The sequence below is a fragment of the Panthera pardus genome, unplaced genomic scaffold (genome assembly GCF_024362965.1).
Source record: "Panthera pardus isolate Hobbes unplaced genomic scaffold, ASM2436296v1 HiC_scaffold_12, whole genome shotgun sequence".
NCBI lineage: Eukaryota > Metazoa > Chordata > Mammalia > Carnivora > Felidae > Panthera > Panthera pardus.
In genome coordinates this window covers 59,923,898-59,939,720 of record NW_026526677.1, presented here as the reverse complement: position 1 = coordinate 59,939,720, position 15,823 = coordinate 59,923,898, and the positions used below count along the sequence as shown (strand labels likewise).

At 53.7% G+C, this 15,823-nt stretch overlaps 1 protein-coding gene across 1 annotated transcript in view; it reads left to right on the top strand.

The window, feature by feature from the left end:
• Positions 1–3,054: 3,054 nt before the first annotated feature.
• Positions 3,055–15,823, top strand: part of LOC109267234 (guanylate cyclase D-like) — a 36,508-nt gene continuing 23,739 nt past the window's right edge. The window contains exons 1-9 of the mRNA XM_053900629.1: positions 3,055–3,106; positions 5,108–5,839; positions 8,649–8,944; positions 10,710–11,064; positions 13,050–13,198; positions 13,469–13,525; positions 14,523–14,707; positions 15,334–15,430; positions 15,514–15,642. Of these exons, the coding sequence (XP_053756604.1) occupies positions 3,055–3,106; positions 5,108–5,839; positions 8,649–8,944; positions 10,710–11,064; positions 13,050–13,198; positions 13,469–13,525; positions 14,523–14,707; positions 15,334–15,430; positions 15,514–15,642 (2,052 nt within the window). The remainder of the gene's footprint in view (positions 3,107–5,107; positions 5,840–8,648; positions 8,945–10,709; positions 11,065–13,049; positions 13,199–13,468; positions 13,526–14,522; positions 14,708–15,333; positions 15,431–15,513; positions 15,643–15,823) is intronic.

The window sequence follows — 15,823 nt, the reverse complement described above, 5'->3', positions numbered from 1 at the left end:
TCCTTGCCTCCAGTCTCCTGTCAGGGTCTCCTATTGGCTAAATCCAGCCAGAAAACGGTGGCAAGGGATGCTGGGAATGAAGTTTTCAGGATCTGCCCTTCTTGGGACAGAGGTCCCTCCCTAGTCTCCCAATTAGGAGCCCAGTCAGGTTTGGGAAGGTCAGGGAATGGAGCTGAGAGAGCAAACAGGCATAAGTCTGACACAAAAACAAAGGCCCTAAAATCCATCCAGGACAAGATTAAGGCCAAAAATATCCCCAAAAAAGGGGCTCCTGGGTGGCTCAATTGGTTAAACGTCTGACTTCAGCTCAGGTCATGATCTGGCAGTTCATGAGCTTGAGCCCTGCGTCAGGCTCTGTCCTGACAGCTCAGAGCCTGGAGCCTGTGTCAGATTCTGTGTCCCTCTCACTCTCTCTGCCCCTCCCTTGCCCATGCTCTGCCTCTCTCTCTCAAAAGTAAATAAACATAAAACAAAACAAAACAAAATAAAAATATCCAAAAAAAGATAATTACTAACTTGTGACACATCCACCCGGTGTGTTCCTTGACCATTGAAATTATAAACATGAAGATTGTGCAGCAGTATAGAAAATACTTATACTGAATTATAATACATTATTACCCCCCTTTACCTTTCTTTTTTTATATCACCTATCACTTTCTAAAATAAAAAATAAACCTAATTATTTATTATGTTTCTTTTTGGTTGAATCTCTACCCATGCTAGAAAGTTCGCTCTTGAAGGGGAAAGCAATTTTGCTTTTTTTGTTTGTTGATGTGTCTTAAGTGGGCAGTGCCTTTATTCATGTTAGCATGAATAAAGTGATGTGAAGAAAGCAAAATACAACACGCATTTTGCAAGGTTGTTGCAAGGGTTAAATTAGTTGAGATATATAGTTAATAGCACATAGTAAATACTTACTGTACTTAGTAACGGTTAATTTCACCCAGGTTGGAGAAAGCAGACAGAGAAGGAAGAGCTGAATATCCAGGGGACTGTGGTATCTATCTCCACAAAAGGTTTCATCCCAAAAAGGAAGATAGAAAAACCACCATTAGAATCCCAAAGAATCAATGTGGCGCGATGAGCAGAAATAGTTGGCCCTGCCACTTACTAGCTCTGTGCCCTTGGTCAGATGACCTAACCTCTCTGGGTAGTGTACTTTCCTTATCGATAAAATTGGAATAACAATAATACTGGATTTTCAGTAATGCTGGTTTCTTTAGTGTTTGCCCATCCTTCCTTCCTCCAGGGAGAACAAGCCTGGCCTGGAGCTGTCCGGAGTGCTGAAGACATCCTCCCTCCCTCAGCTCCTTTCTCCTTCCTTCTCTCCTTCCTTTCCCTGCTTGGCTCCCCAGAGCCCTACCATCTGAACAGATCGAATTTTCCAAGTGAACAGATCGAATTTTCCAAGTGGCTTCTTCAAGCCCCTGTTGGGGATAGGAAGGGAATGAGCCATATATGAAGCACTCCCTGGGCAGGAGTCCCAGGAAGCTGACAGGCAGTAGGAGTGTTAACTGTAGGGGCTGTGGTGGGAATGAGGAATCTCCAGGCTAGAGTCTTCTTGGAGGGCTTGACATCTGAGGACACTGGTGCAGCAACCTTAGGACCTGCAAAGAGTCAGCCCCAATGAGACAGCATGGCAGGTGGGTCATCGGGGAGCTTGTCCTGAACGAAGGCAAGAAATCGGGTTGGGAGGTCAGCAGGATGACCTTTGGCTACAGGAGCTGAAGAGGTCCCAGCTCTAACAGAAATCCTCCACTCTCCTTCCTTGGGTTCCTATTACCGTTTTAATTTTGCTCATTTGTCTGTTAACGTAACCACAGGCATCTTCATCTTTTTGGGTCAGGATACTATGAGTTGACTAATTCCATGAGCCTGGCTCTATGAGCCAAGCACCCTGTGCCTAATCATCGGCATCCATCTCCTAGAGCCTAAAAATACAAACGGTTTCCCCCAGGATGGGGTTGAATTAACCCACAGTGCCGGCACTGTTCACACGCTCCTGGGGGAAGGGCTGGGAGAGGGGACGTGGCCAGCTTCAGAGACAAACACCACCCATTTCCTGATTTTTACTGACAGAACATCAGAGCTGACGGATCTTTGGAGACCTGCGCAGCTAAACTAAGCCTTCCCTGTACAGATGGGAAAACCAGGGCAGAGAAAGGGGTGTGGACCCTGTTCCACAAGTCAGCAGGAGAGCTGGAGCTAAAAGCAGCTCTGCCGGAGTCTTCCTTAAGTCCCTGTATGCCATCAGCTGGAGGGGTCCTGGGACACTGAGTGTGGCCAGCAGGACTGCAGGGGTCGGGGACCCTGCTGCTGCTTTGTGGGACTGAAGGAAGTCCATATGCCTTTCTGTACCTCAGTTTCCCCATCTGTACACAGGGGAGTTGGTTTAGATGTTCCATCTTTAAGGATCCTTCAGCTGTGGTGGTCTAGGTGTTTGATAAAAGGGTGATTTTTGTCTTTGGCTGGGAGGTAGGAAGCCAAGCTCCAGTCCCAACTCAGCCTTAACTTTTGGTGAGAACTCAGACACGTTGCTGTTCCCCCCGGAGTCAGTGTGCTTCTCTGAAAAAGAGGGTAAAAGCTCTCTTCTTGGGACCTCTGGGAAGACAAGGCAAAGCAGTGGATCACAGGTGATTTGGAAAGCACAAATGAGGGGGAGAGGCGCACGTACGCTTATGTTTCCAACCAGAAATGATCAGCTCTCTGTGAGCCCAGAACAAGCCCAGCTGTTCAGAGGGGTTCATCCTGAGCCCTGAGGGAGCGAAGAGACCACTTGGCGCATCATGGCAGAAGTGGAGGGAGGGCACAGAGCGCTCCTCAGAGGCTGGCAGGAGAGGGCCCTCCCCGAGTCGCCGAGCCCTGAGCTGGGAGAACCGTAGCATCACAGGCCTGAAGGGCTCAGCTTGGCCCGCCCTGCAAAAACTGGCTACTGTTACAGATAGGGAGACTGAGGCCTCAAGGGCAGCGGGGGCTGAAACTCAGGCCTCCACCTCCCTGTCTAGCGCTTTCTACACCAAAGTACACCTGCCGCTCTTCCAAGATCCCAAGATGGTGATGATGGTGACTGCGATGGCGCTGGGGATGATAACTATTCCACATAGTAAGTACTGTACCTACTTACTTCCGCTTGGCCAGTACCGCTTACTGCTTCCTTACCTGCTTGCCACAGTGATATCCTCACTGTAGAGACTTTATGCATTTAGCTCTTGCCACAACTCTGCCAGATAGCTGTCATCATCTCCATTTTACAGACAAGAAAACAGAGGCTCAGAGAAGTTAAACGTCTCATCCAGAGTTAGGGACAAATGAGGGATAAAATCAGGGTTTATTCTTCTGTGTAATTCCAAGGACCTTATTATTCCTCTGAACTGAACATAATTTCTAATGTGCTTCCCTGCACAGACCACGGCTGTTGGCATTGAGAGGGCACCCCCTTACTCTCCTGACATAGACTTGCTTTTTGAAAAAAATTTGTTAACTGTTTTATTCATTTTTGAGAGAGAGAGAGAGAGATAAAGTGAGAGCAGGGGAGGGCAGAGAAAGAGAGACAAAGAATCCAAAGCAGGTCCCTGGCTCCAGGCTTTGAGCAGTCAGCACAGATCTGGACGTAGGGCTCGAACTCATGAACGGTGAGATCATGACCTGAGCCAAAGTCAGACACTTAACTGACTGAGCCACCCAGGCAAGATCTCTCCTGACAAGCACTTCCAAGTGTAGGCTGCTTCCAGCTTGCCTCCTCTGGGAAGCCCTCCATGAGCTCACAGTACCTCCCTATTGGTTCTGCCTACTGCCTGCACTTGTGGTCAACTCTTCTCTTGGCTGGAACCTACCTTCTTACCAGCCTGGCATTTTATTTTTTTTCTTTCTTTCTTTTTTAATATTTTTTTTTTGAGAGAGAGAGAGAGAGAGAGAGAGAGAGAGAGAGAGAGAGAGGAACAGAGGATCCAAAGTGGGCTCCACACTAACAGGGTGATAGCAGAGAGCCTGATGCCGGGCTTGAACCCACAAACCACGAGATCATAACATGAGCCTAAGTTGGATGCTCAACCGACTGAGCCACCCAGGCACCCCCCAGCCTGGCATTTTCTTAAGGGTAAGATGAGATCTTATGCCTTCCTGTGGCCCCCAGAGTGCAAGGCTGCCGGCTGCATGAAGGAGGTGGGAGGACTTGGCTGGGTGCCCCGGATGGGGAACGACCATGTCAAGGCTGTGGGCAGAGACTGAGCCGGGGTGGCAGGACTGTAGGCTGGACGTCAAAGTCCTGGGACAGAAGGGTGGAGTGGGGGGTCCTCTAGTCCAAATGTCCTGGTCAAGGAGGTCCTGTGTAGGGTAGAGGATGAGTTGGAGAGACTTGTCCTCATCCTGTCTCTCTGCCAACCCCATTCCCAGTCTCCCTTAGTTTCCTCATCTGAACAGTGGAGAGAGAACAGGCCCGAGGGGATTCGAGATGGGACTGTGCCTGTGCTCACCATACCCAGGCTTTGCTTACGCCATAGGGCCCTGGAGTCCAGTGGAGTCAAGTGCCAGGGGATGGTGCTGGGCTTGAGGATAAGGGGCAGGGGAGGCTCACAGCGGCCCCGAGCACCAGTCCACCTAGGATGATGAGTGCAGGAAACAACAGTAATAGTAGGTTGAAAGAAGCAGGATTTATTGAACACCTAAGGAAGGACAAGGGACTGCACTGAGTGCTGCACGTTATGGCACACAACCATCATGGCCACTCCATAAAGTAGGCTTTGTTTTCCGCATCCTCACAGAAGAGGGAAGTGGGGCTCAGAAACCTCAGAGACTGGGCTAGGCCCACGAGGATGGAAAGCAGCGAGCCAGGTCTCACCAGCTCTGACTCTGGAGCCCACACCGAATGACTGGGCTTCTGCCCAGGCTGTGAGTCAGTCTTGGGGAGGACGTTAGACCCCAAAGCTGGGAGTCTTCGGACATGATGGGTCCAAATCCCTCGTTTTATCAATGAGGAGGCTGAGGTTCTGGGGGAAGGTACTGTGTGCCTCAAAATCATACAGAAAGTAGTGGCAGAAAATGCTAGAAAGCAAACTTTATTTTTGTCCCCTTTTCCCAGGACTACGGGGGGGATTGTCCCCTGAAGGTTGGTATCGGATGCTGCCACACGGGAAGACGTGCCTGTCCTGCCAGGGTCCGTGGGGGTCCACTCTCAGTCATCCAAGGACAGCCTTTTTCCCACCTCTTCTGTCTGTGGTGCTTTGGGGTGCCATCCTGTGGGCTGGCTTCCTCCCCGATCCGGCCCTCGGGTCAGGGACCTTCACCTTGGGGGTGCTGGGTCCTTGGGACTGTGACCCCATCTTTGCCAGGGCCCTCCCCAGTGTAGCAGCCCAGCTGGCTGTGGACCGAGCCAACCAGGACTCCTCACTGGTGCTGGGCTCGAGGCTGGCTTCCGTGGTCCTTGCCACAGGCTGTGACACCCCTCATGCTCTGGCCACGTTCCTGGCCCACAAGAATACCGTGGCTGCCTTTGTGGGCCCTGTCAATCCCGGTTACTGTCAAGCAGCAGCCCTGCTGGCCCAAGGCTGGGGCAAGACCCTCTTCTCCTGGGCTTGCGGAGCTCCAGAAGGAGGAGGTGAGCTGGTGGCCACCTTGCCTTCGGCTGCCCACGTGCTGCTGTCTATCATGAGACACTTTGGCTGGGCTCGCGTGGCCATCGTGTCCTCCCACCAGGACATCTGGGTGGCCACAGCCCGGCAGGTGGCCGTGACTCTGAGGACGCATGGGCTGCCTGTGGGGCTGGTGACCTCTCTAGGACCTGGGGAGCAGGGGGCCACGGAGGTCCTGGAGCAGCTCTGCCGCGTGGACGGTCTGAAAAGTAAGTGTCCACGGGTGCCTTCCTCGTGTGGGCAGCATGGACTTCATATGGCTGCTGGTGGGGAGTTTCCTCAGCATCAGACAGTGGGCTGAGCTCGGGACAACGGCCCTGCATTTCATCTCACAGCAGCCCCCTAAGCTAGTCCCGTTGAGGTCTGCGCTTCACAGCTCAGTGAAGGTAGGTAACTTGCCCAAGTCACACAGCTGGCAGGCAGGGCAGTCGGGTTTTGAGCTCTGATTCAAGTGTTGGTTGTGGAGTGGGAGTCAAAGGGCTTTCTTGCCTCATGTCTGGTATATTGAAGGAAACGAGAGTGTAGGGGTACTTGAGCCCGGGAAGGTAGTTAGAGTCAGAATCACTTTTTTTCCCCCGATTAATCGTTTCTTGCATTTATGGAACCCTGCTGTGCTGAGTGCTGGGACACACAGGTGAACCGGACAGATCAGGTGGTGGGTCTCCAGGGGCTGACTAGGTAATGGAGAGACAGCTATATAAGTAATAAGAGACAGGTGGTTACGACAGAGAGCTCAAGGCCATCAGAGGGAACAGAGGCCTGGAGAATGAGAGGAAGTACAAGGCTGGGGCCCTGGGGATCAGAGGAGGCTTCTTGGAGGAGGTGACATTTGCCTGTCTTGAAGGAAGTTGTTAGCTAAGGTGAGGCATGGTGGGTAGACTGTAGAGGAGAGGTAGCACCTGGAAAACAGAAGGGATTTTTTTTTTTTTTTAAGAGAGCACAAGCTTGGGAAAAGAGCAGAGAGAGAGAGAGAGAGAGAGAGAGAGAGAGAGAGAGAGAATCTTAAGCAGGCTCCACACTCAGCACGGGCTCGATCCCACAACCCTGGGATCATGACCTGAGCTGAAATCAAGAGTTGGACACTCAACCCACGGAGCCGCTCAGGCGTGCCCGGAGGGACCTTAAAGTTAATCTAGACTGGGATGATTTCAAACTATGGGTTGTGATCAACAAACCAGTTTAGTGAATCAAGACTAACATTACAAAAGAAGGAAAGAAAGAAAGAAAGAAAGAAAGAAAGAAAGAAAGAAAGAAAGAAGAAAGAAAACAGGAGAGAAAGAGAAGAATGAAACAGAATAGATAAAATAGAATGGAATAAAAGTGGTGAATGCGAGAATGTATTGCAGGTAGCAGGGGAAAGTGTTGTTCTGTGAAACTCACAACCACCATGTTTCTCATTTGAGGGAACCGGAGCCAGTGCCGCCCTGGGGGAGGGCGGGGTGGGCGGACCCCCAAGCTGATGTGGCTGCTGGTTAGTGAGTCAGCCCCAAGTAGGGAGTGAGACCCGGCCCAGGTTAGCCTGCTGCCCATTAGGACCAGTAGCCCACTTCCCTGAGCCCCAGTTCTCCAGCAGGTGAAATGGGGATAGTTGAAACCCACTTCACAGGGTCACAAGGAGCAGATATTTGTGGCTGAGTGCTTTGTAAACACTTCCTTCAGCCAAGAGTCACTGGGCACTGCTCTGTGCCTGACCCTGGCTGGGCTCTGGGGAGGGGGTGGGGAGGAAGCACCCAGGTCCCGGCAGTGAGGAGCTCCAGTCTGGTAGGAGCTCCTTTGCTTAGGGGTGGGGAGGGCTTCATGGAGGAGGTGATACCAGGGCAGGGCCTGAGCATGAGAAGTTGATTGCAGGCGGTGATGAGGAGGAAGGGGTTCCAGGCAGAGGAACCCGCTAGGGCAGAGGAATGGAGGTAACATGTTGGGATTAGAAGGATTGGCTCAGTTCTGCATGACTGGAGCATGGTGGCAGTGGGTGGGGGACGCGTCATCAGACTCCTCCAACCCTTTTGCTGGATATTGAGTTCCAACCACATTGGTGGCTTTCAGGAGCCAGGGGGGCAGAGTGGTTCAGGGCATATTCTCTGGAGTCAGATTGCCAGAGTCTCACTCCTGACCCCACCTCCTGCCAGCTGTGTGCCCTCAGGCAACTCACTAAACCTCTCTGTGCTAGAGTTTCCTCATCGGTGACATGAGGCTAATGACCCCCCTCCATCACAGGGTTGTGAGGACGAGGACTACTGCAGATAAGGGGCGTAGAACAGTTCCCAGCACACAGCGAGCACGGCTTGCCATCAGTGTGGGTTTTTCCCAGTCCACTGCTTCCTCCCACGCTGTGGGGATCGGCTTTCCCTTGTGCAGGGAAAGCAGGGAAAATGCAGAATGGCACCCCCCACTTACAAAACAAATGGGTCCTTTGGTTAGCGTCCAGAATAACCCCCAGGTGGAAGAGATGGGAAAAAGGAAGCTCGGGTCCTATTTACCCCCAGTTGTAGTGAGTGAGTCTCCGAGCTGCCCACCCCCCCCAATTATACTGGGGCAGGGAGCAGCTGGCTTGTGGCCCGTGGCCCATACAGCATGGCCCTCCAGGCTCAGCAGAGATCAGGGCTCCAGGCTCTGACTTCCACATGACCGGGGTCCTCGGGCCCCAGCAAGGGAACTCTCAGCTTTCCCTGGTGGCTCTGTTTTCCCAGATTTCCTAGAGAAAGGGATTGCAGTAGGGAACCTAGACCACAGCCAGAGTAAGTGGTAGCCCTTTGTTGACTGAGGCCGTCCCCCTGGTCAGGGACCCAAGTGGAGAAGAGAGGAAGGACCCTTATCTTGGGCAAGGGCTCTCTTCTGTCCTGGGTGCCTGGGGATGGAATTGGCTGCTTATCACCAAGGGCCTATTTCTTTCGCTAAGGCAAAGAGGAATCTATTCATGGTAGGGGCGTGGACCTGAGAGTTACGAGCAGCTCTCCAGGGCCACAGACTCTGGGCTTCAGGGGAGGCCTGCAAAGGTAAGCACGCCTCTCCTACCCCCAGTGGTGGTGCTCTGCATGCATTCGGCGCTCCTGGGGGGACTGGAGCAGACGGCCCTGCTGAGCCGAGCGTGGGCCCAGGGCCTGGCAGATGGGAGGCTGGTCTTCCTGCCCTACGATACCCTGCTCTTTGCCTTGCCCTACCGCAACCGCTCCTACGCGGCCCTTGGCGACCGCGGGCCCCTGCAGGAGGTCTATGACGCAGTGCTCACCGTCAGCCTGGAGTCCGGCCCTGTGGACGAGGCCTTGGAAGCTGCCAGGGCCATTGGAGAGGTGGCTGCCCACCTGGAGCCAGAGCAGGTAGGTCGATACAGGCCCGAGCAGGGCCCGGAGCCCTGGGTCGTGGGCAGGTGTGCGTGCATTCTAGGCCTTCCCGGCCCGGGCCCCCTACCCACCTGGCCGACCAGTCCCGCCTCCTGGTGGGCACGTGACCTGTCCCTTATTTGACAGTGTCTCTGCCTCTCCCTCGGTACACTGTCTCCATCTCTCTCTCTCTCTCTCTCTCTCTCTCTCTCTCGTGTGTGTTACTCACTCTTGGCCTGCTTTGTCAATTCACCTTCTCCTGTGACTTTTTGCCTCCTATTTTTCTATCTCCAGCTTAGTGCCTGTGATTCTCATCTCTGGCCCAGCTCTTCTTCCTCGTGCAGACTCTCTCCCTCCCCTTCCTCTGCGTCTGTCTAACAAAGTGTGCAGATCAGTAGGAGAGATGCCGGGGCGTGGGGGAATGGGAAGGTTTTCTGGAGTCACTGCTGTGAATCTGAGGAGTGTTAGCGGTGGGGGTGTGGCTGCCAGCTCAGTTTGGGCGGAGAGGACTCGGCTGCTCGGGTCCCTGTTGGGACGTCTGTTTCTTGGTGACAAGAAGACAATAGTGTCTGCATGTGATGACAGGAATGCAGATGCGGATGAAGGGCCTTGCAACCGGTCATTCGTCTGACAAATGTGACTTGAGTCCCTCTCACGTGCCATGGGCCAGGTGTCAGGGACACAGTGATGGGTAAGACAGACCTGGCCTTCAGGGAGCTTCCATTATGTTAGGGCAAGACAGGTAACACCCAAGCAACCATATGGCCAAATCCAAATTGTGACGATGTCGCCAAGAAAACTAAACAGGATAAAGTGACAGAGAGCAGCTGGGATAAAGTAGTGGGTAACAGGAGCTAAGATAGGCAGGGAAGCCCACTACGGGGAGATGGCACGTGAGCTGCATCCGGAACAGGAAGGAGGCAGCCAGGTGCAGGTCTGGGTGAAGAGTGACCAGGTAGATGAAAGGTCAGGGGCAAGGAGCAAGAGGCAGAGTGAACTTCGGAGGCTAGAGGAACAGGCAGAGGGCGTGGAGAGGCTGGACTGTCATGACAGGTCGGGACAGGGGTCCAAGATAAGCGGGGGCCAGACCATGTGAGGCATTTTATGCCAGGGCAAAAGGAGTCTCAGCTCATGATCATAAGTGAAATGGGAAACTATCAGCAGGTTTTAAGTAAGAAATAATTTGATTCATGTTCTTACAAAATATCGTTTGGGCTGCCTGAAGGGTCTGAAGAGACCCAGGTGAAGCAAGGAGACCTTTAGGGGGCTCCTCTGCAGGCCAGGTGAGCAGTGAGGGGCTCAGATCCAGATGGCAGGAGTAGAGGGGTGAGGGGTCAATTGAGTTGGGAATAGGTTCTGAAATAAAACCAAAAAGATTCAACGACAAACTGGAAGAGAGAAAGAGCGGCGTCAGGAATCAAACCTAGATTCGAGAAGCCGGGCAGGTGGTAGCTCCATTTCCTAAGGTTCAGGAGGAGTGGGGTTAGCGTGGGAGAACCAGACGGAACCTTGAAGAACCAGGAGTTCTGTTTTGGACATGTCAGGCAGGTTTGACATGCCTGTGAGACGTCGGAGTTGGCGGTGGCCACGGAGACTGTGATTCCACTGAGTGGGGACTGAGGTCATGGTGGGACCAGAGAGAGGGCTGTGTTGGGGGCGGGGTGGGGGTGATAATCCATACAACCTGCTGCTGGCAGGGCTCAGAGATGTGTGGGAGCCTGTGCCACGGGGTTATGGGGTTGAGGGACCTTCTCTTCCACAGGTGTCCCCGCTCTTTGGGACCATCTATGATGCTGTTGTCCTGCTGGCCCATGCCCTGAACCGCTCTGAGAGCCATGGGGCAGGACTCTCGGGGGCCCACTTGGGAGACCATACAGGGGCTCTGAATGTGGCTGGCTTTAGCCAGAGGATCCGGACGGATGAGAAGGGCAGGAGATTGGCTCAGTACGTCATCTTGGACACAGATGGTCAGGGAAGCCAGCTGGTCCCCACCCACATTCTGGACACAGGCACGTGGCAAGTGCAGCCCCTGGACAGGGCCATACACTTTCCAGGAGGGGCCCCTCCAGCACGTGACTCCAGCTGCTGGTTTGACCCCAATATGCTATGCATGAGAGGTAATTCATCATCCCTCCATCCATTCACCTATCCATCCATCCAATCACCCAATGCGTTTTCCTCTTCCTGGAGAGCTCCCCACCTTGCCTGGTTAAATCTTACCTGTCTTACCAATCAGGGCTGCCCCTCCACCCTGGCCACCATGATCCCCACAGGCCCTGAGTGAATTGCTTCATGTTCATAAGGGTGTGTGTCCCGTGCTGGGAAGAACCAGTGCCATCTGTTCCCCAGACTAGAAGGTAGCTCATGAGAAGAAGCCTTCACCCAATTGTTTCTCTGCCCCTTTTTCCACAAAAATTTGCTGGAGGACCTCCCACGTGTCAGGCACTATGCTCAGCCCCAGGGATATAGGAGTGAATGAAATGATGTCCCTGCCCTCACTGAGCTGATGTACTCAAAGACCAACCCCAGGGCCTGCTTTCCAGGGGCTTCTGTCTGGTGACAGAGACAGGGACAGCTGAAAACAATACAAGACAGTGTGATCAGAGCCATGAAGGGGGCAGCCAGGGGCTGATGGAGCTCAGAGGAGATCCTTCTCCATCAGCCCTGGCTCACAGATTTCACCATCCAACAGGTTTTTAATTAATTCATTCAACAAATCAATCAGCAAACATTTATTGAGCATCCACTGTGTCCCATGCTCAGTGCTGAGAACTGGGGATACAATGGCAGATAAGACCTGTGGTCACTGCCCGCACGTGGGATGGAGCTCCCTGGGTAAAGGGGGACGGGGTAAGGGCAGGTGCTCTGAGAGGGGGCTCTGAGAGGGGACACTAGGGGGTTGTGGGAGCCTGAGCAGCGGCCTCAGGATGTATCTTCTCTTGGGGATCTAAAAGTGACAGTTCACACTCTGGCCTGTGTTGTCATGATTATCACCAATACAACTGATCACCACCATGGATTGAGAGACCAGACAGCGGGGACTTTGGGGCAAATGTACTTAGGGCTGCAGTTCAGTGCTGCCCCTGACTAGGTGTGTGACCTTGGGCAAGTTGCATACCCTCTCTGGGTCTCCATTTCTCATGTAGAAATAGGAACAAAGACCTGACACCTTCAACTGCTTGTCCTTGCGTGAGGTGGGGGTGGGGCAGACCTCAGGAGCAGGGCTTGTACTTCCAAGGAGATGGGAAGGAGCTACGCGGTCACGTGCTCTCAGTGAGAAGCACTCCTCAAGTGGCACCTAGGAGCGCTGGGACCGGCTGGACTTTTCCTGTCCAGGGCTGGCTTCTCTCCTCCCTGGGTCTCAGGGTCTTGTCAGCAAGACAATGTGCCGTGTTCTTTGTTTCCTCTGATTGTGTCTTGGAATGTTAGCCCTAGAGAGCCATTCATTCACACTCCTTTCAGCCTAAGCTTTATTCCTTGACTCCCTTTGGCAGCAAGATCCGTCGAAAGGGTGTGGGTGCTAACTGGATTAAATGTCCCTTCCCCTCTTCTCTGGAGTCCTCGTTGCTGACTCTCTCCATTACTCTCTTAACACGAGCAGTCCTATCAAGGCCCCCAGTAGCCTCCATGTGCTGAGGCCCAGAGCCAGCCGCTAGTCTTGGCTTTGCTCAGCCAAGAGAGCCGAAATCCCGTCCTCCCTGCTGCTCCATCCCTCTCCAGGGCCCCCTCACTCGTCACCTTCTCAGTCACCTTTTCTGTTCTATAGAGTTCTAACCTATTAACACCACTCCTGTGGGCTTGGTGCTTTGAGCCGTTTTCTCTCAGCACTTAGCCCCACAGTGTCTTATCCATTCTCGTGGCCCCCAGATGGACATTGTTGTCTCCTAAACTCCATATCTGCCCAACCTCTTACTTGACATGTCCAATAAGATTCTACTGACACCTGGATATCTAGTCGGCATCTGAAACTTGATGTTGTCTGAAGCTCAACTCCTGATCTGTCCCCCAATCTGCCTCCCATGATGTTCTCCGTTGCAGGTCATGGAACCCCCAACCTCCCACAGGCACAGGAACGCTCTGTCTCCTCACACCCCCCATCCAGTTGGTCAGCACACCCTGGGGGCGCCATCTTTAGAATTTGCCCGGCAGCAGAGCTGTTCACCAGTCACTGCCTCCATCCTGGGCCAGGCCCTCGTCATCTCTCACTGGGTCACTGCCTTGCCTCCGCCTCGTCCTCATGCAACCTGGCAGGTTGGAGGATCCTTTGGAAACATAATCACTCCCCCACCAGGACCTGTAGAGGCTTGGCCTCACCCGGAGCCAAGCCAGAGTCCTGGCCTCTGACTTCACAGCACCCTGTCCCGCTCAGCATCTTGGTCTGTCTTCCTCCTGCTCTCTTCTGTCCTTCCCTGGATCGCAGACCGCTCCTGCTTCAGAACCTTGGCACTCGCTGCCCCCTAGGCCTGGGGCACACTGTGCTTTCTGCCGCACCCTGTGCGTTTGCTCCCTTGTCTCCTCCAGATTAAGACTCAAAGCTTACCCTTTCGGAGCCTGGGCGAGAGGCAGGATGATGCGGTGGTTAGGAGCCCAGATGCCAGAGCGAAAGTGCCAGGGTTTGAACCCAGGCTCTGCCACTCACAGACAGTTACTTCTCACTGTTTCCTCCTCTACAAAATTGTGACCATGACCATACCTACTTCCAGGGGTCATTGTGCAGAATAAGGTGAATTGAAATACATAACATTGTCAGAATAGGTGCTTAATGCAATACAATGTGCAATAGTATAATAGGGACTGCAAGGTATTTGCTGCTATTATTATGATGGACTCAGACTGGAGGGCTTCAGCAGGGGGCAGACAGCAGAGCTCATCCTCCAGCGAAAGGAAGAAGGGAGAGGAGGCATGGAAGGCAGAAGGGATGGCCCCATTTCTGTGGCAGCAGAGGTCAATGTCCTCTCTCCAGATTGGGGCTGGGCATTCAGCGTCCTTGCCAGCCTAAGCTGATGCTAGGGTTGCCCAAGCAAAGTAGGGGTGCCCTCCCAACCTTGCCAGTGAACTTGAATAGCGTCTTTACATCCAACTCCTGACATGAGGCCTGGAGATTTGGATTTGGTGTCAGGAAGGCTCTCTTAATGGTCAGAGTGAAGGACAATGAAACTGGCTGTCCAAACAGATAGCGAGGGGCCCATCAGAGGGGATATGCAAGAAGTAGGACAATAATCGACAGGGATACAAAATTTTTATTCAGCACCCACTATGCCCAGGCTCTGTGTTAGGTGCCAGGGACAGTGAGATGAATAAGACACAGGCCCTGCTATCCAGCCACTCTGTCTATTGGGAAGGGACTTGATATGCCATCAGACAAAAGACCATAGTCTGACCAGGACTGTAATGAGATCTGAGCAGGGACCATGGAGATCCAGGGACAGGGAGCCCAAGAACCCAGGCTGAAACACTGGGACTCAATACCTGCGTGTGATGACCAGTCCACAGATAGGACTTTCCTACATGAGTGTCATTCTGAGCCTCATCCCTGGGGTCGATCTGGATTGGGGTTTGTGTTTCCATTTCCCAGAGGAAGGCCCAGGAGGAGGTACAGGAGCTGGGTGAAGGGGGCTGCCCTCCTTGTGTGGTTGTTACTGTTAGGACTCACGTCCATCCTGCTCCGCCCGCAGATGCACAGCTCCCTGGGAGCTTCCTCGCTTTTGTCCTGGCATGTGTCCTTTTGCTGGCTGGCGGGACCCTCACTTGCCTCATCAGGTGAGACTCTGTCTGCACCCAAGCCTTTTTCTGCCCCTCTGTGCCCCCCACCCACAGGGCCTCTCTTGTGTGTGCACAGTCCTGGCAATCTTCAGGAGGCTTTCCCATCCCAGGACCTCAGGACAGTCCAGCACTCCTGTCCATCTTAGAGCCTCAGTCATGGCCCTGCTGAGGCTGGGGGGCCTTGCGAAAAGGTCCACTTAAAAGTCGGGGAAGAAGCCTGGGACCTTATGTAAGACTGTCCATCCCTGAGCTTCAGGCTATGAACATGCACAATGATGGCTTGACCAGGACAACTCCCAGGGCCCTTCAGTTTTGAAAGCAATTCTTCCTGGGTCTGAAATCCTCTGTGTTCCCTGAGCCTGCCCCCCGGCCCTCACCTCAGGAAGCCTCCGGGCAGTTTGGGAACTCCCAGGCTAGGGACCAGTAGGCTTATCAGACCTGAGCCAGGCCAAGGGCCTGGGTAGGGGGCAGTGCTCAGCAGTGACCCCTCGGTGCTGGGACTGCTGGGGAGAAGGGAGAGAAACAGGTTGAGGGCTCTGGGTCAGCGCAGGCCCAATAGGCCAGATCGAGGTGGGAGTGATACGTGTGCCCTCCCTCTGCCCTGCCCTTTCTCTTGCCTCCAGATTGGGCATCCAACAGCTACAGCTGGTGCGGGGCCCCCACCGGATCCTGCTGACAGCCCAGGAGCTCACCTTCATCCATCGGCCGCCAAGCAGACGGGTAGGGGGACAGGCACTGGGCTGGGTGGGCAAGCCGCTGACTGAGGCCTGGTCCAGGCTCTTGACCGCACCTGCCCCCTCCAGAGGCTGCACGTGGACAGCGTGAGTGAATCAAGAAGTGTGGCAGATGGCGGGAGCCTGAGGTCGGTGGCCCAGGGGTCAGCAAGGAGCCTGCAGGCCCCCCAGGAGCCCACCAATGTGGCCCTGTACCAGGTGAGGGCCTCTGCCACCACATGTTTGGGCCTGAGAAGCTGCAGTGAGTTTGGGAGAAGCTGAGGGAGCCCACAGCCTCTTGGGCTTCTGTATGCCCTACTCCTGTTACAGAATGGGAAACCGAGGCTTGAAGAGGGCCAGTGACTTTCCTGGGCCCCACAGCAAATCAGTGGCATAGTAG